This window comes from Oryx dammah, unplaced genomic scaffold, assembly GCF_014754425.2.
Source record: "Oryx dammah isolate SB20612 unplaced genomic scaffold, SCBI_Odam_1.1 HiC_scaffold_12, whole genome shotgun sequence".
In the NCBI taxonomy this organism is placed as follows: domain Eukaryota; kingdom Metazoa; phylum Chordata; class Mammalia; order Artiodactyla; family Bovidae; genus Oryx; species Oryx dammah.
Genome location: NW_024070196.1, coordinates 51,279,428 through 51,298,579, shown reverse-complemented (window position 1 = coordinate 51,298,579; position 19,152 = coordinate 51,279,428). Strand labels below are relative to the sequence as shown.

The following is a 19,152-nucleotide window of genomic DNA, read 5'->3' as shown; positions in this document are numbered from 1 at the left end:
TGCAGCCACTGTGGAAAATAGTATTCCCTGGGTTGGGAAGATCTCCTGGAGAAGGGAATGGCAACCCACTCCAGTATTCTTGCCGTGCCCCGCCCCATGCGCCCCCCCCCCGCCCCCGGCTAAAAAAAGGGGCTCAAAGAAATATGGGCTTCCCTAGTGGCTCAGAGGTTAAAGTGTCTGCCTCCAATGAGGGAGACCCGGGTTCGATCCCTGGGTCAGGAAGATCCCCTGGAGAAGGAAATGGTAACCCACTCCAGTATTCTTGCCTGGAGAATGCCATGGATGGAGAAGCCTGGTAGGCTACAGTCCATGGGGTCTCAAAGAGTTGGACACGACTGAGCGACTTCACTTTCACTTTTCCTCAGAAAACCAAAAATAGAATTACTATATGATCCAGCTATCTCACTCCTGGGCATATAGCCAGACAAGACTCTAATTCAAAAAGACACATGCACCACTATGTTCATAGCAACACCGTGTACAGTAGCCAAGACATGGAAGCAACCTAAATGTCCATCAACAGATGAATGGATAAAGAACTGTTACATGTATACAATGAAATATCACTCAGCCAGAAAAAGGACGAAATAATGCCATTTGCAACAACATGGATGCAACCAGAGATTATTACACTAAGTGAAGTGAGTCAGAAAGAGAAGACAAATACTGTATTATATCACTTGTATGTGGAATCCAAAATATGACAGAAATGAACCTATCTATGGAACAGAAACAAGAATCAGGGACATAGAGAATAGATAGTGGTTGCCAAGAGGAAGGCGGGTGGGAGAAGGTAGGAGTGGGAGGTTGGGGCTGGCAGATGCAAACTGCTAAGTGTACTATAGATTGGAGAAACAACAAGGTCCTACCATATTGTACAAGGAATAATATTCAATGTCCTGTGGTAAGCCATCATGGAAAAGAATATGCAAAAGAATGTAAAAAGATTTTTTTAAATTGAGAGACCTGCAGCAGGACCATATTTTTTCCCCCAAAAGTAATAAAATCCAGAAATACATTTAATAACTGGATTGGCCAAAAAGTTCATTTGAGTATTTCCGTACCATCTTAAAATATCTTTTAAATTAAAAAAATGAAACTTCCTGTACACTACTTGTTCTCTTACACCATTTGCCCTGAGACTGAGCCAGCTTGCCTTGCTCTTTCGTTTGCACCCACCTCTCTGGTTAGAACATAACACATGGATCTAGCTTTCACGTTGTCTTGGAAACAATCCCCTCCATGATGAGCGCCCTCAGGATGGTCTGGATCATCTCCCGCCACTACAACAAAGACGAGAGGATGATTCCGCTCATGGAGCGCATTGCCTGGGAGATTGCCGAGAGAGTCTGCAAAGTGGTGAATCTGCGGACTTTGTTCAAGTAAGACCAGGCGGCGCTATGTGTTTCTTAAGCTCTTAAACAGCTTTGTGTGTGTGCTAACTGTCGTGTCCCACTCTTTGCGACCCCACGGATTGTAGCCCACCAGGCTCCTCTGTCTATGGAATTCTCCAGGTGAGAATACTGGAGTCGGTTGCCATGCCCTCCTCCAGGGGATCTTCCCAACCCAGGGATCAAACGCCCATCTCTTTATGTCTCCAGGATTGGCAGGAGGGTTCTTTGCCACTAGCACCACCTGGGAAGTCCTAAACAGCTGTATCAAAACATAATTCATACACTGTACAGATCTCTCACTTAAAACGTACAATTGAATGCTTTTAGTACAAAGTTGGTGAAAAAGTTCGTTCAGGTTTTTCCAGCAGATGTAATGGAAAAACCCCAATGACCTTTTTGGCCAGCCCAATAGATTCAGAGTTGTGCATCCATAGTCATCAGTGATTTTAGAAAGTTTCCTTCATCCCAGAAAGAAACCCTGGGCCCTTTAGCTGCCTCTCCCGCTCCCCCCTCCCCTCCTAACCCTGGGCAACCACTGATCTACTTTCTGTGGACTTGCCTCTTCTGAACATTCATGCAAATGGAGTCAGACAACTTGTGGTCTTTTATGACTGGCTCCTCCCACTCAGCATCGTGTTTTCGCGGTTCCTCCATGGTGTAGCCTGTATCGGTGCTTCATTCCTTTTTATGGCCAAATAATACTCTACTTGTGTGGATTAATCAGGACCATCTTCTTTAATTAGGGGCTTCCCTATCGGCTCAGACAGTAAAGAATCTGCCTGCAGTTCAGGAGACCTGGGTTTAATCCCTGGGTCGGGAAGATCCCCTGGAGGAGGAAATGGCAACCCACTCCAGTATTCTTGCCTGGAGAATTCTATGGGCAGACGAGCATGGTGGATACAGTCTACGGGGTCGCAAATTATCCTTGGAGAGACCGAGGCACGTGGTCTGAGGGAACCTCACTCCTGGACCTTGGATCCCCTCAGGTGGAATAGCCTCTGAGGATCAAATCTGGAAAGAGACACCGATTTTTTTTTTTTTTAACTCTCTCTCTCTCTTTTATTTTGGCTGAGCTGCATGTAGGATGTTAGTTCCCCGACCAGGGATTGAACCCGTGCCCCCTGCAGAAGTGCAGAGTCCTAACCAGCAGATGGTCAGAGAATTGCTCTCTCTCTTTTTTACGTTCTTAAAAAATAATCTATATAAGTGAAATAGGTACCAAAATCTCAGTACTATCATTTTGTCTCCAGTATTACAGCCCCCTCCCCCCTCCCCCTGTGGACCCAAGGCCATCAGCTTCCCTTCAAGCCCAAACAGAAAACTTATTGGGTAAACCACAGCTTTGTCCATTGAGGGGCAGCTGCGGTGAAGGTCAACCTGGGCGGTGGCTTGGAATCTTGCCCACACTGCTGCGAATCGCTTTGCTGCAAATTTCTTGGCAGAACAGTCTCTTGCGTGGGAAGCTTTTTGCGATGAGGCTATGTCATCAGAGAGGCTCAGCTCTTTGCCTAGGACTGTCCCCTTAGAACCTGCCCCTCCCCACCAGGGAGCAGCATAGCTCCAGCTCCCCGCCTCCTCGCATCTCTACCCTCTTGCCCATCACGGTGTCTCTTTGCCTCCCAGAGAAAACCGAACGAGCGCGCAGCACAAGACCTTGGAGGCCAGGAACACCCTCAACATGTGGAAAAAGGCCTATTTCGACACCCGGGCCAAGATCGAGGCTTCGGGGAGAGAAGCTCGGTGGGAGTTTGATCGGAAACGGCTGTTCGAGAGAACGGATTACATGGCCACCATCTGCCAGGACCTGTATGACATCCTGCAGGTAGGGAGGCTGGGTCTTCCATGCACGCGAAAGCGGTCAGATCTGGGATTTGCTCCATGGAAGGCAGTTTGGCTTTTTGACGATGTGGATCTCCCCGTGTCAGATGGGAGCAGGGAGGTCGCGAGGGTCTGGCCAGGAGAGATGCCTGCAGAGCAGACAGAATGTTCCAGAGTATCCCAAAGCACACCTGACCTTTGCAGCTTTCCGTTCAGTTTTGTGACATTCCTCTACCCATCTCCACCCCCACCTTTTTTTTAATGCCCACAGTGCTCAGCTTGCAGGATCTTATTTTCCCAACCAGAGATTGAACCTGGACCCTCGGCAGTGAAATTGCAGAATCTTAACCACTGGACTGCCAGTGGTTTTCCTTGGTTTTCTTGTTTTAAACATTTGTTTTAGAAAATTGAAATGTAGTTGATGTACATTATATAGGTTACAGGTGTACAGTAGGATTCACAGTATTAAAGGTTATACTCTATTTGTGATTATTATGAAATATTAGAAGCCAGCTCTGCTTCAAAGGGAGAAGGTGGCCTCTCTGAGCTGTCACTGTCCTTGTTTACTCATTGCAGCTGCAACATGATGACTAGTACTGGCTGTGAGTCTCCCTGAACTCCTGTGTGTCATGGCTCTGCTAGGAGTCTCTGCTCACGGGGCCTCACAAGCTGCCTGTCGATGGGGTGTCATGGATAGCCCACACCCAGCTTTGGCCTATCTCCTCTGCTCACACACATGCATGATTGCCTCCTCCTCAGACTTCATTTACAAAACACAAGCTCAGAGATAAAGTGATCGAGAATTTCAGGATGGTGATAGCAGAGCCTTCAATCCAGCCCAGAGCCCTCTGGAGGCTGGGGCCCTGTGCGCCTGCCTGAGTCCCACACCTATGAAGCCTGCCCCGAAAGAGGGTGGACATGCTAATCATATGGAGGGACTTTTCTGATGGTCCAGTGGTTAAGACTTCGCATTCCAGTGCATGGGGTGCGGGTTCCATCCCTGGTTGGGGAGTTAAGATCCTGATCCCACGTGGTTCTCTGGCGAAAGAAACCAAAAACATAAAACAGAAGCAGTAATGTAACAAATTCAATAAAGACTTTAAAAATGGTCCACCTCAAAAAATTCTTATGAGAGAAAAAAGTCACTCAGATCCATAGCTACAGCTGAGATGAGTGCTAAGAAAGGGGAATAGAGAGGGCTCTGGAAGTGTGTGCAGGGGCCTGAAAGTGAAAGTGTTAGTCACACAGTCGTGTCCGACTCTTTTCGACCCCATGGACCAGGCTCCTCTGTCCATGGAATTCTCCAGGCAAGAATACTGGAGTGGGTAGCTGTGCCCTTCTCCAGGGGATCTTCCTGACCCACATATTGAACGCAGGTCTCTCGCATTGCAGGCAGATTCTTTACTGTATGAGTTACCCATGTAGGGGCCTACCCTGTTCTAAAGGGTCAGACAAGATGAAGGCATATTTAATGATGAGTAGTAGGTACCTGGGCCTTCCCAGGTGGCAGTAGTGATTAAAAAAACCCTGCCTGTCCATGCAGGAGGTGTAAGAGATGTGGGTTTGATCCCTGGGTAGGGAAGATCCCCTGGAGAATGGAATGGCAACCCACTCCAGTATCCTTGCCTGGAGAATCCCATGGACAGAGAAGCCTGGTGGGCTACAGTCCACGGGATCACAAAGAGTCGGACATGACTGAAGTGACTTAACGCACATGTACACACAGTAGGCATCTAGACGTTTTACACTGTACGTGCAAAGGCCCTGAGACAGAAAGGAACATGGATATGAAAGAGGCCTGGAGTGACTATAAGGCAACAGGGGACGAGCAGGATGGGAAGAGATAGAAAGAGGGGGTAGGGTCCTGAGCCTGAAAACTTTGACAACTGTGTCAGGGCATCTGGGACTGGTCCTTTGTGCAGTGGATAACCCAAGGGCTTAAGACTGAGAGGAAGTTACCTGTGTGACACAATCCATTTATTAATAACATCAGAAGCATCATTAGAAAACCAAATGGTCACCTCCCTTGTTTTGTTTGATTGGACAGGTCGTGGAGGAATTCTACAACATATTTGGTCCAGAGCTGAAAGCAGTGACTGGGGATCCCAAGCGCATCGATGATGTTCTGTGCAGGGTGGACAGCCTGGTCACCCCCATGGAAAACCTGACCTTTGACCCCTTCAGCATCAAGTGCTCCCAGTACTGGAAATACGTGATGGATGACTTCAAGATTGAAGTCCTGGCAAGTAACACATCCTTCGATTTGACCTTGGAAGTGGATACTGTGATTCTGTTGGGTTATTTAGTTATGTTTAGGGTTTTTTTTTTTTTCCAAATCATAAAAAGGGATCCCTGCTTTTTTGGTGAAAAATTATAACAGTGCAGAAGAGCATAAGGTGAACATGAACATTTCTCAATGTCTTCCATCCGCACTCCTACTCCCCAGGCGGAATGGGTTTACCTGAACTATCTCTGCTGTTGTGTCCTCTCCCATTTCTTTGTCTATATGAGCTTATATTTTTAAAATTTCCTTTTCCATAATTTTGACTAGTGGAAGGGAGAGAGCAGAAAACTGATGCAGCAGCTGGTCTGCTGTTTTTATTTGGACCCCAGCCTCCACTAAGTCAAGTCCCGGTAGCTCAGATAGTAAAGAATCTGCCTGCAATGCAGGAGGCCCAGGTTCAATCCCTGGGTCGGGAAGATCCTCAGGAGAAGGGAATGGCAACCCACTCCAGTATTCTTGTCTGAAGAATTCGATGGACAGAGGAGCCTGGTTGGTTACAGTCCCTGGGGTTGCAAAGAGTTATACCTACCTATACTGTAGCTAACACAGTATAGCTTCCACTAAAGTACAATGGAAATCCTTCTCAAGGTACCAATTTGGTTTGTTTTGCTTCTTTCTTGACATTTTGCTTTCTGTGGGATAATTACAGGGTCCTAAGGGTTTTTTTCTTGGCTTTTTTTGTTTTTGTTTGTTTTTGGCAGGTTATTGAGAAAGAAGCAAAAAATTTTATTGACGAATCTTTTAAGACACTTCGATCAGCTGAAGCAGCATTTGATATGCTTTTAAAATTTAAACATATTCGTTCACGGGAGGCCATTAATCGACAAATGATGATGAAATTTAATGATATCCTTGCACAGTATTGTAAAGAGGTAACTGAAAAAAAACCTGTGGCTGTTGTAGCAGTGAAAATACACTTGGCAAAGTGTAAGCAATTAGATCACACTGTTGTCTTTCTCATCTAAGTTCAGAGAAACTGTGGAATTTCCCCAAAATAGCATGTCGTATAACCAAAACAGGTAACCAAAAGGAAGTGGGTTTGTTTATTTAGTGGAGAAATTCAGTAGGAACTTATGAAGTACAATATTCTGTGCCATCAATCTTATGTGCCATTACATTGTGATGGGCCCTGAGTGAATAGTCATAGTAATAATGGTAGTAACAAGAGTGTAGTAGTGTGAAGGTCATGTGTGTGTTCATATACACATTCCTGTTGTAAGGATACTCATTATACATTGGACCCACCTAGATAATCCAGGATCATCTCTTTATTTTAAGGTCAGCTAATTGGCAACCTCAACTCCATCTGCTACCTAATTCCTCCTTATCATATAATGTATTCACAAATTCTGGAGATCAAGACCATTACTGGGGGGCAGATCTTGTTTTGCCTCTGACACCTAATTATTTACATGAGAGTGTGACAGGCTTATTTTATGCATTTTTAATTTATTCCTTTTATTGGAGTATAATTGCTTTACAATGTTCTGTTAGTTGCTGCTGTACAGCGATGTGAATCACTTATAGGTATACATATTAATATATCCCTTTCCTCTTGATCCTTCTCCCCCTCCTCCCATGCCACCCGTCCCAGTCATCACAGAGCACCAGACTGAGCTACCTATTCTGTCCAGTAGCTTCCACTAGCTGTCTATTTTATACACGGTAGAGGTCAGTGCATCCCCTGCTCCCCTCTCCTTGCTGTGTTCACATGACCATGCCCTACATCTGCGTCTCTATTCCTGCCCTGCAGATAGATTCATCTGTACCCTTTTTCTAGATTCCATATACATGCATTAATATACGATATTTGTTTTCTTCTTTCTAACTTCATGTATGAGAAACTCTAGGTCCATCCACATGACTTACAAATGACCCAATTTCATTCCTTTTCATGGCTGAATAATATTCCACTGTACATATGTACCACAACTTCATTATGCATTCATCCGTTGATGGATATTTAGATTGCTTCCATGTCCTGGCTATTGTAAACAGCACTGCAATGGATGTTGGGGTATGTGTGTCTTTTTGAATTATGGTTGGAAAATTTTATTTTAAAGTGCAAGCCCAGGTCATATGATTCAGCAGTTCCATTTTGAGCATATACACAAATAATTGAAAGCAGAGTCTCGAAGAGATATTTGAACACTGATGTTCATGGCAGCACCATTCACAACCACCAAAACCTGGAAATAACCCAAGGGTCCATTGATAGATCAATGGATAAACAAAGTGTGGTATATCTGTACAATGGAATATTATTCAGCTTTAAAAAGGAAGGAAATTCTGCCATGTGCTTCTAATATGACCTGAATGAACCTTGAGGGCTTTAAAATAAGCCAATCATAAAAAGACAAATGCTCGATGAGTCTATTTACATGAGGTACTTGGAGGAGTCAAAGTCATAAAGACAAAGCAGAAAGGTGGTTTCTAGGAGCCAGAGGAGAGGGAAATGGGGAATTACTGTGTTTCCTGGGTGCCCAGAGTTTCAATTTTTCAAGATGAAAGAAGTTCTGGAGATGGATGGTGATGGTGGATGCACAACAGCGTTTTATTGTTGTTCAGTCACTAAGTTGTATCAGCATGAATGTACTTAATTCCACTGAAATGCACACTGAAAAATGGTTGAGATGGTGAATTTTGTCATGCATATTGTACCACATTTAGAAAAATATTACATGATAAACAGTTATAAAACCTCAGTGACATGTACACGCACATGCACACACACACACACACACACACACTACAATGCAGGAGGCCTGGCCACCTGTCATGTCTAGAACAGATTTCAGAATTTCCATGGGAAATTCCCTGGTGATCTGGTGGTTAAGATTCTGTGCTTTCACTGCCAAGAGCCTGGGTTCGATTCCTAGCTGGGGAACTAATATCCCACAAGCCACATGGCAAGGCCAAAAAATGGTCCACTGAATGATTATACACAGTCTGTAAGTACAAGGCAGTCTGGATCATTGCATATGTTAAACCAAACCAAAAATTCCTGCAGAGTATAAGAAAAAGCAGGAGAGACTAAGTAGTAAAAGCACTATTCTGTACCTTTAAGTGTTTCTTGACATTCCATGTTCATTTCTTTAAAGATACAAACCTCAAGTTCAGTCTTGTCTCGGCTCGCACGCTGATACTGCTCGCTTATGGAATATGTCTGATTGCTTTGCAGATTGACATAGTTAACAAAATCTTTGTCCAGAACCTCGACAACCCCCCGTTGTATAAGAACCATCCCCCGGTAGCAGGTGCAATCTACTGGGAACGGTCCCTGTTCTTCCGGATTAAGCACACCATCCTCAGATTTCAAGAAGTAGAGGAGATCCTGGACAGTGATGGAGGAAGAGAAGTACGTTATGTCTGCTGCAACGGGCGTGTTTTGAGTTTCACGTTTTAAAAAATCATTCATTTATTTAGGCTGCTCTGAGTCTTGAGTGAGTGCTGCACCTGGGCTTTCTCTAGTTGTGGCGAGCGGGGGCTGCTCTCTATTTGTGGTGCATGGATTTATTGTGGTGGTGCCTCTTGTTGCGGAACACGGGCTCCAGGGCATGCGGGCTTCAGTAGCTGCGGAGTGCAGGCTCAGTAGTTGTGGCACACGGGCTTAGTTGCCCCCAAGGCATGTGAGATCTTAGTTCCCTGTCCAAGGATCAAACCCATATGGCCTGCATTGGAAGGTGGATTCTTAACCACTGGACCATCAGGGAAGTCCTGTATTTCACGGTTTAATTGTAGATGGGTAGCCTTGAGCATGCCCAGGTGGCTCCTTCAATCCAGGTGACCCCCGAGTTTGAGCTGGCTATACAGAGTTGCCTGCATGAGAAGCAGCTCAATTTCAAATCCATGCCTGCAACTTAGACAGCCTTTCCTGTGGTCCCTGGCGACCACATCTCCATATGTATGACATGATATATCTATGATAGCTTCCAGGTGACAATCACATAACTTCCCCCTGATCTTGATCTTCAGCCTCTCCAGAGGGTGACCACACTCTTTTTGATAATACTGTCCCTCCTCTTCATGCATTTTTGTCTATTATATCACAAGGGCTGGGAAACCTTTTCTTTAACCGTCCAGAGAATAAATATTTTAGGCATTTTGGGGTCAAATGGCCCCTGTTGCAACTATTCAACTCTGCCTTTCTAGAAAGAAAGTGGTAGATAACATGTAAATGAACAGGTGTGTTCCAATAAAGCTTCCCTGGTGGCTCAGAGGTTTAAAGCGTCTGCCTGCGATGTGGGAGACCTGGGTTCGATCCCTGGGTCGGGAAGATCCCCTGGAGAAGGAAATGGCACTCCAGTTTTCTTGCCTGGAGAATCCCATGGACGGAGGAGCCTGGTGGGCTATAGTCCACGGGGTTGCAACGAGTCGGACATGACTGAGCTAGAACCTCATTTATGGATACTGAAATTTGAATTTCATATGATCTTTACAAGTCATGAATAACTGTCATTCTTTTTGAGCTCCCAGCCATGGGCTGAGGTTTGTGAGTCCTACTAATCAGCCTAGATTTTAAGCTGTACCATGGCAGGCAAACCATCCAAATTTGTGCAAATCTGCCTGCTTCTTCTTGCATAAAGTGTTAAGTGATTTTTTTTTAGGAGAGAGAAAAAATTGTTATTTTCAAGGACAAAGTGACATTTGCCTGACTTCTCTGATAGGTCAAACAAAAATATTTGGAAGTGGGTAGGATGATGAAAGACTATGAAGACAGAAAGTATGAGCAGTGGAGAGAGATGACGGAACAGATCCTGCCAACTCTCATGAAGAAGAGTCTGCTTACTAAGGTGCATCTTTTCAGTTCTGAAACAGTGTTCTTGCCTGGAGAATCCCATGGACAGAGAAGCCTGATGGGCTACAGTCCATGGGGTTGCAAAGAGTTAGACGTGACTGAGCACTGACATGCGTGCACACACACACACACATGTCCCAGACTATGGGGGCTGTGTAAGATGATGGTAACTTCCATTTCCTTGAGGTCTGATGTGTTGACTCTCACGAAGTTGAGAGGTATTTCCAAAATCAAAGGCAAAGAAGGGCAGAGGTGGCAGGGGTTGACCAGGGAGAAGAAGAGAGGCAGGAAGGGAAAACATGGAGGTAGCAAAATGTCATGGTCAGGGAACAGGTGGGGATCGGGCAACCCTTCTGACTCCTTGGCTTAATTCTGGGCTTCAGGGACCCAATTTGTAAAATGACCTGGATCAGATGATCACAAACATGCAAAGTATTAGTTGAACCATGTATGAAACAAGTTCAAACCGCTGATGGTTGATTATTTTTAACTTACAGGAAAGTGTCACTTTGATAGCAACCAGGGTTCTTGGCCTTCCCCAATCAATAGAAATTGACTGGAGGCCAGATAAGCAATTCGAAGCAAGGCTTTATGGGGGCCCCTGCTGCAGCAATGGGGATTCAGAAGTAATACGTTCCCTTGCTCGCTCACTGCCCGAGTATTGGGTGCTGAGCTTGTTCAGTATATGGGGTGAGGGTAAGGGTGTGTCCAGGGGGTCTGGCCAGAGGGGTGGCTTAAGTAATTTGCCCACCCTTTGGTGGTGCTGAGTTCAGGGAGCTTTTGCTCCAGACACCCTGTTTTTGCTATGGCTCTTCAGAAGTGGCAATAAAGATTTTTCAGTCTTTTTGTCTAGAATTTGCTCCAACTGCGAGTGTATGCAGTTATTTTTAGTCTCATATAATTTATTTGTATTTTGTTACTGGAGGAGAAGTGTGTCCAGGTGCAAACATTGCAGCAAAGGGTCCCAGGTCCAGCCTGTCTCGGTTTCACGTGACTCATCGTCATCTATAGTATGGGGCCCAGCATATAACTGAACAAATTAAATGTTAACAGTGAGGAAGGAAAGATGGGCCTGGCAGTTTCAGGTCTTTGGTCTCCTAAGTTCCAAAGTAGGTACTAAAATGAGTGAAGAGGCCAGGTAGAGCTTGTCAGGAAACGGATGGCTTGTGTCCTATTCAAAAAGGACAGCCACTTCCCAGCTTCAGTCTGTTTTTGTCATTTATCATCAGCTTTTCCAATTTTTTGAGAGATGCCAGATTTTTGGATGTTTTCATTGCCCAATTTTCAAACGTGAGTGCTAAATCAAATTCTTTAAAAACTCTGTTCACCCAAGTATGTCTTCTAGCTTAGTTCCAGTCAGCTCCCCACTCTTATCAGTGTAGCAAAACCCCTCTACTGATTTTTTCAGATTCACATTTATAACTTGGGTTGCACTGATCTGATTGCTTTGTGGACAGCCCTTCCCACGCTTATGAAACATCGTCTCCTCCACAGACTTCTGCCGCTGGTGATGATGCCATAAACCCTGACAGAGTGGCTGCTTTCTCAATCAACTTTTCACCTGCCCTCAGGGAGATTATTAATGAAACAAAGTACTTGGAACAGCTGGGCTTCCCTGTCCCTGAATTAGCAAGGAACGTTGCCCTCCAGGAGGACAAATTTCTTAGGTAAAAGGATTTTTCTTTTAAATCAATGGTCAACACTTCTTATCTTGGGACCCCTTTACACTCTTCTAAATTATTGAGAACCACCCCTTGCCCATGCCAAGGCTTTCATTTTTATGGATTTTATAACTATGAATGTTTGCCGCATTAGAAATGAAAACTAAGAAATGTTTAAAATTTGTATTAATACATTTGTCTAAAATAGTAAAGATAAACCTTTCATGTTAACTTAAATAGCACTTTTATTTTTTTAAAATTAATTTTCATTGGAGTATAGTTGATTTTGGGGCTTCCCTGGTGGCTCAGATGGTAAAGAATCTGCCTGCAATGCAGAAGACTTAGGTTTGATCCCTGGGTTGGGAAAACCCCCTGGAGAAGGGAATGGCAAACCCACTCCAGTATTCTTGCTGGAGAATTCGATGAACAGAGGAGCCTGGTGGGCTACAGTCCATGGGGTTGCCAAGAGTCAGACATGACTAAGGAACTTTCAGTATCACTATAGTTGATTTATAATGTTGTGTTACTTTCTGCTGTACAGCAGAGTGAATCAGTTATACATGATTATACATCAGTTACACATACATGCTTCCCAGGTGGCGCTAGTGGTAAAGAACCCGCCTACCAATGAAGGTAGACATAAGAGACATGGGTTCGATCCTTGGGTTGGGAAGATCCCCTGCAGGAGGGCATGGCTACCCACTCCAGTATTCTTACCTGGAGAATCCCATGGACAGAGGAGCCTGACAGGCTGCAGTCCGTAGAGTCACAAAGGGTCGGACACGACTGAAGCAACTTAGCATGCACACATATATACAGACTCTCTTTTTAAGATTATTTTCCTGTATAGGTCATTACAGGGTATTAAGTAGAGTTCCCTATAAATAACATTTTGAAATTAAAAAGTAACAAATATTTTCCAAAAAGGAAAGTTAGTGGGAAGAGTGACACTCTTTAAAATTTTTAGTCTGGTCATTGGTCTTTTGGGATGTATTATAAGATTATTGAGCTTTTTATGAGCTCCATTTTTCGAATGTCAGTGACTTTCCTGTAATGTACAGGTACACGGATGGGATACAGCGTATGCTGGATCATTATCACACGCTCACAGGAACGTTAAATGAGGCAGAGTCTCTTCTTCTTGATGACCATTCCCAGGAATTATTAAGAGTGTTTAGATCTGGATACAAGAGGTTGAACTGGAACTCACTAGGTAATAAATTCATCTATCTATTGCCTTTCAGACTTTGGGATGCAATCATTCTTTTAGATTGTCTTAGTTGAATTACGATTTTTGTATGTATGTGAAAGTGAAAGTCGCTCAGTCATGTCTGATTTTTTGCGACCCCATGGACTGTACAGTCCATGGAATTCTCCAGGCTAGAATACTGCAGTGGGTAGCCTTTCCCTTCTCTAGGGGATCTTTCCAACCCAGGGATTGAACCCTGGTCTCCCACATTGCAGGCGGATTCTTTACCAGCTGAGCCACAAGGGAAGCCTGCATGTACATAGATATGGTTAACAAACCATGCTTTTAAAAATATTTATTATTTATTTGACTATGTTGGGTCTTTTTTTTTTTTTATACGTTGGGTCTTAATTGCAGCATGCAGGATCTTCATTGCCTCATATGGGACCTTTTGTTGTGGCGCATGGACTCTCCAGTTGTGGCTTGTGGGCTCAGTAGTTGCGGTCGGTGCCCTGGCTTTTCTAGTTGCAACGTGTGGGCTAAGTTGCTCCATGGCATGTGGGGATCTTAGTTCCTTGACCAGGGATTGAACCCATGTCCCCTGCATTGCAAGGCAGATTCTTATCCGCTGGATCACCAGGGAAGTCCCTAACAAGTATGTTTTGAGCATGATGTGCAGGGTTTTGTGTATGCTTAGTCGCTCAGTCATGTCTGACTCTTTGCAACCCCATGGACTGTAGCCAGGCTCCTCTGTCCATGGTATTCTCCAGACAAAGTGGGTTGCCATTTCCTTCTCCAGGGTTTTGTGTAGTGATTGCTTTTATTTGTTCTTTTTTTGAAGTCTTAAAATGACAGATTCCATTTCATTAATAGTTATAAGATGGTTCAAGTGATTAATATCCTATTGGGTGAGTCGTGTAGTTTGTGCTTTTTGAATAAATGGTCCATTTCATCTAACTTGTCAGATTCATTGTGAGTTTTTCTTATTGTACCTTTATTATCTTTACAATACCTGTCTTTAGTGATCCCTCCTATTTAATTCTAGATATTGTTAACCTGTATGTTCTCTCTTTTTCTTTTCAGTCCTGCTAGAGATTAGTTTTATGGAAGCCTTTTGTTTCATTGATTTTATCTGTTGTTTTCCTGTGTTCAATTTTTATTAATTTCTGCTCATCTGTATTATTTCCTTCTGCTTGATTTGGAATTTATTTTACTTTTCTTTTTAAAGGTTCTTGAGGTGGGTCCTTTAATTGATTTGATATTTTTCCTCTTTTCTAATGTATGCATTTGGTACTATTTCCCTTTCAGCACTGCTTTAGTTATGCCCCACAGATTTTGATAGTTGTATTTTAATTTTTATTCAATTCAATGTATTTTTAAAACTTCCTTTATGACTTCCTCCTCTATCCATGGATTATTTAGAAGTGTGTTATTTAGTTTCTAAGTGTTTGGAGATTTCCCTGTTATCTTCCTGTTGCTGATTTATAATTTGAGTCCATTGTGGATGGAGAACATACTGAGTATAATTTCAGTTCTTTTAAATCTGTTGAGGTTTGTTTTATGGCTCAGGGGATAGTCTATTTCAGTTGGCTGTCTCTCGCCCTTTCAGAGTCTTATGCTTGTTTTATGGATAATGTTCATGGTCTTAGCTGTATTTAGCAGGAAGAATAAGGAAAAGTACATTCTTCTTCCTTTACTTTTTAAAAAATAAACAAGGCATTTTTGTTTTTCCTTTTTTCCCTTGTTTTTCCTTTTTTCCCCTTCCTCCTACTTCTCTTGCTCCAAATCTTCTTTTTCTTTGTCATTTCCTTTCTTCCTCTTTCTCCCTTTTCCAGAGAATATGTGTGTTTGGACTGTGGACTCCTGAGCAAAACCCCTGGGTTACATATCTAATTTCCACCCACGTGACTCAACCTCTCAGGGACTCTGCTTCCTCATCTGTAAAATGGGCATAATCTTTGTAGCCTATTCATAGGTTGTTGTAAGGATTCGATGATGTAATAAACATCACAGGCTTAGGCTGTTGCCCGATTAATCATAAATTCTTAATTCGGATTTACTATGCATGTTCTTGCTGTTTACTTTTCTAAGCAACAGGCCAGAGGAGACTGTAGGCAAAGTGGCATGGGCTGGAGGGTCCAGGTTGCCATGGCAATGAGAGGACAAGAGGGTTGGACTTCTTCTTTATCCTCATGGTGCTTCAGATACAATTATGCTAAAATGTGAACAGAAGAAATGTATCCTTTGGTCGATTCTGAGCACCTGCTCTTTGTTCCAGTCCCCAGGGACTAAGTGGATCTTTGTCACTTGGAAGACCCAAGGGGATGGAAGGAGTAGGGTCCTTCCTGTGAAGGGATGTGGTATTAACATTACAGTTGGTGGGAGGGATGTGGAAAGGAGGCGTTGAAAGCCAAGTATCTTTCTTTTGTTCTTTCTCTTTCTCTCCAAAGGTATTGCTGACTACATAACTCGGTGCAAACAGGCCATTGGGAAATTTGAGTCCCTTGTCCACCAGATTCATAAGAATGCAGATGACATTTCTTCCAGACTTACTTTGATAGAGTCCATAAATCTCTTTAAATATCCAGCACCTAAAAGTGAGGACGAACTCCCAGGTAGATCTGGCTTCTTTTTTCTTTTGATCATGGGAGGAAAAGTCTCTTGGTCATGATTGTGCACACATACACACATTTTATTCCACAAATGGAATAAAACTATGTCTCACAATCTCGGGCAGTTACTTGAAAACATAATGGGTAATTCTTACTCTTTGTTGGATTTTATGTATTGCTTAGTTTTACAGATTCCTGAGTCTATGAAGATTAATGGTTCTTTTGTCAATAACTCTGTAACAGTAAGGTGAACTGTGTTTTTATGGACTCACATTAACTTGTTCAAATGGTATTTTGAACGTTCCTGCACTTAGTCAACAAGGAATTCAGGACTAGTTAACAAGCAGTTCAAGGCAAGCAAGATTGCCCAAAGACATAGCATGCACAATCAGCATTCAATCCCATGTTGTCACGTATTTTTTGCTTTGGATGTGTCTTGCTCTGGATGGTGTTGACTTTTTTTCTGCCTTTGGTCAAGATTAGAGGCTACTTTCGTATTTGCGAGATACACAGCTCATGTTTGGGTTTCTTTTTGAGTAATGTCCTTTCCCATGTCCAAGAAGAGCTTTAACAGAGGTCTTCTGCTGCAGGCGTCAAGGAGTTCTTTGAGCACATTGAACGAGAAAGGGCCAAGGATGTGGACCACATGGTCAGGTGGTATCTTGCCATTGGGCCTCTGCTGACCAAAGTTGAGGGGCTGGTCATCCACACCAACACGGGCAAGGCCCCCAAGCTGGCCTCCTACTATGAATACTGGGAAAAAAGAATCTACGAGGTCCTGACAAAGCTCATCCTGAAGTGAGTTAATCTTTGTATTACATGTTGTAAAGACAGTGTGTGGGGGGAATTCCTTGGCAGTCTGGTGGTTAGGACTCTGTGCTTTCGGATCTATTTCACTCTGCTGAGTCCTGAGTCTGTTTTATTAACCCCTCCTAGGAATCTGCAGTCTTTTAACTCTTTAGTCCTTGGAAACGTCCCTTTGTTCCAAACGGAAACCATCTTGACGGCGCCAGAGATCATCCTGCATCCCAATGCAAATGAGATTGACAAAATGTGTGTCCACTGTGTCCGAAACTGTGTGGAGATGACCAAGGTAAGGGCAGAAGTGTGTGTTATTTCCTGGGTGGTCCCTGGGTGCAAAGAGTTAGGCCCATCAGCTGTGGACAGCACATGACCCAGAGTTACTGAACGCAGGTCTGACTGCTCGATTCTCAAGAGCTAAAGAGGCCAGTTGGTGAAAAGCAAAGTTTGTTTTATTTTGGATGCTGGTAATGGGGATGAGGGGTGAGTGGTGGAGGGTGGACACCTGTTCAAAGGCCTAACCCCCCTCCCCACTGACAACCAGTGGGCAAAGAGCTTTTATGGACAGAGGGAGGGGGCTACATGCAGAAACAGCGCAGTCAGCTCTGACAGTCAGTTTGAAATTGTCATCGGTGGTCTGGCTAGTGTCATCTTGATTGTTTTAAGTATAGTTAATCTTCAGTTCCACGGTCAGTTTGTTCCAGTTCCTTGAGGCCAGTTCTCAGAATTGTGGCAGCTCATGTCACGGCTACAGTCTGGGCATCATGTTGTTAACTTCTTCCACCTGGTGGGGTTTCATTATCTATAAGACAGCTCACAGAATTGTTGTTCAGTCGCACAGTCTTGTCCAACTCCTTGCGACCCCATGGACTGCAGCACTCGACTTCCCTGCCCTTCACTATCTTCTGGAGTTTGCTCAGGCTCACGTCCATTGAGTTGATGATGCCATCTAACCATCTCATCCTCTGTCACCCCCTTCTCCTCCTGCCCTCAATCTTTCCCAGCATTAGAGGCTTTTCCAATGAGTCAGCTGTTCCCATCAGGTGGCCAAAGTACTGGAGCTTCAGCTTCAGCATCCAGTGAGTACTCAGGGCTGATTTCCTTTAGGATTGACTGGTTTGATCTCCTTTCAGTCTGAGGGACTCTTAAGAGTCTTCTCCAGCACCACAGTTCAAAAGCATCAGTTCTTTGATGCTCAGCCTTCTTTATGGTCCAACTCTCACATCTGTACATGGCTACTGGAAAAACCATAGTTTTTACTAACTGGACCTTTTTTGGCAAAGTGATGTCTTTCGTTGTTAATACTCTGCCTAGGTTTTCATCTTTTAATTTCATGGCTGCAGTGATTTTGGAGCCCAAGAAAAAAAAATTTGTTCCTGCTTCTACTTTTTCCCCATCTATTTGCCATGAAGTGATGGGACCAGACACCATGATGTTAGTTTTTTAAATGTTGAGTTTCAAGCCAGCTTGGTCACTCTCATCTTTCATCTTCATCAAGAGGCTCTTTAGTTCCTCTTTACTTTCTACCATTAGAGAGGTATTATCTGCATATCTGGGGTTGTTGATATTTCTCCCAGCAATTCCAGCTTGTGATTCACCCAGTCCAGCATTTTACATGATGTACTCTGCATATAAGTTAAATAAGCAGGGGGAAGATATATAGCCTTAAAATACTCCTTTCCCAATTTTGAACCAATATGGTTCTAATTGTTGCTTCTTGACCCGCATACTGGTTTCTTAGAAATAAGTAAGGTGATCTGGTACTCTCATCTCTTTAAGAATTTTCCAGTTTGTTGTGATCTGCACAGTCAAAGGCTTTAGTGGTCAGTGAAGCAGAAGTAGGTGTTTTTCTGAAATTCCCTTGCTTTCTCTATGATCCAACAAATGTTGGCAATTTGGTCTCTGGTTCCTCTGCCTTTTCTAAACCCACCTTGTACCTCTGGAACTTCTTGGTTCACTTACTACTGAAGCTTAGCTTGAAGGATTTTGAACATAACCTTACTAGCATGTGAAATGAGCACAGTTGTACAGTTCAGTCAGTTCAGTTCAGTCGCTTAGTTGTGCTCGACTCTTTGTGACCCCATGGACTGCAGCAGGACAGGCTTCCCTGTCCATCACCAACTCCCAGCGCTTGCTTAAACTCATGTCCTTCGAGTGAGTGATGCCATCCGACCATCTCATCCTCTATTGTCCCCTTCTCTTCCTGTCTTCAATCTTTCCCAGCATCAGGGTCTTTTCCAATGAGTCAGCTCTTCACATCAGGTGGCCAAAGTATTGGAGTTTCAGCTTTAGCATCAGTCCTTCCAATGAATATTCAGGAGTGATTTCCTTTAGGATTGACAGGTTGGATCTCCTTGCAGTCCAAGGGACTCTCAAGAGTCTTCTCCAACACCACAGTTCAAAAGCATCAATTCTTTGGTGCTCAGCCTTCTTTATGGTCCAACTCTTACATTCATACATGACTACTGGAAAAACCATAGCTTTGACTAGATGGACCTTTGTTGGCAAAGTGATGTCTCTGCTTTTTAATATGCTGTCTAAGTTGGTCATAGCTTTTCTTCCAAGGAACAAGTGTCTTTTCTTGCTTCATGGCTG

General features: G+C 43.7%; 1 protein-coding gene across 1 annotated transcript in view; it reads left to right on the top strand.

Moving 5' to 3' along the window:
• The window catches only part of DNAH10 (dynein axonemal heavy chain 10), a 158,111-nt gene that overhangs the window by 24,718 nt on the left and 114,241 nt on the right, over nucleotides 1-19,152 (top strand). Inside the window, exons 9-19 of the mRNA XM_040250606.1 lie at nucleotides 1,192-1,382; nucleotides 3,018-3,216; nucleotides 5,260-5,454; nucleotides 6,198-6,368; nucleotides 8,678-8,854; nucleotides 10,164-10,289; nucleotides 11,789-11,961; nucleotides 13,017-13,168; nucleotides 15,595-15,759; nucleotides 16,347-16,554; nucleotides 16,693-16,849. Of these exons, the coding sequence (XP_040106540.1) occupies nucleotides 1,192-1,382; nucleotides 3,018-3,216; nucleotides 5,260-5,454; nucleotides 6,198-6,368; nucleotides 8,678-8,854; nucleotides 10,164-10,289; nucleotides 11,789-11,961; nucleotides 13,017-13,168; nucleotides 15,595-15,759; nucleotides 16,347-16,554; nucleotides 16,693-16,849 (1,914 nt within the window). The remainder of the gene's footprint in view (nucleotides 1-1,191; nucleotides 1,383-3,017; nucleotides 3,217-5,259; nucleotides 5,455-6,197; nucleotides 6,369-8,677; nucleotides 8,855-10,163; nucleotides 10,290-11,788; nucleotides 11,962-13,016; nucleotides 13,169-15,594; nucleotides 15,760-16,346; nucleotides 16,555-16,692; nucleotides 16,850-19,152) is intronic.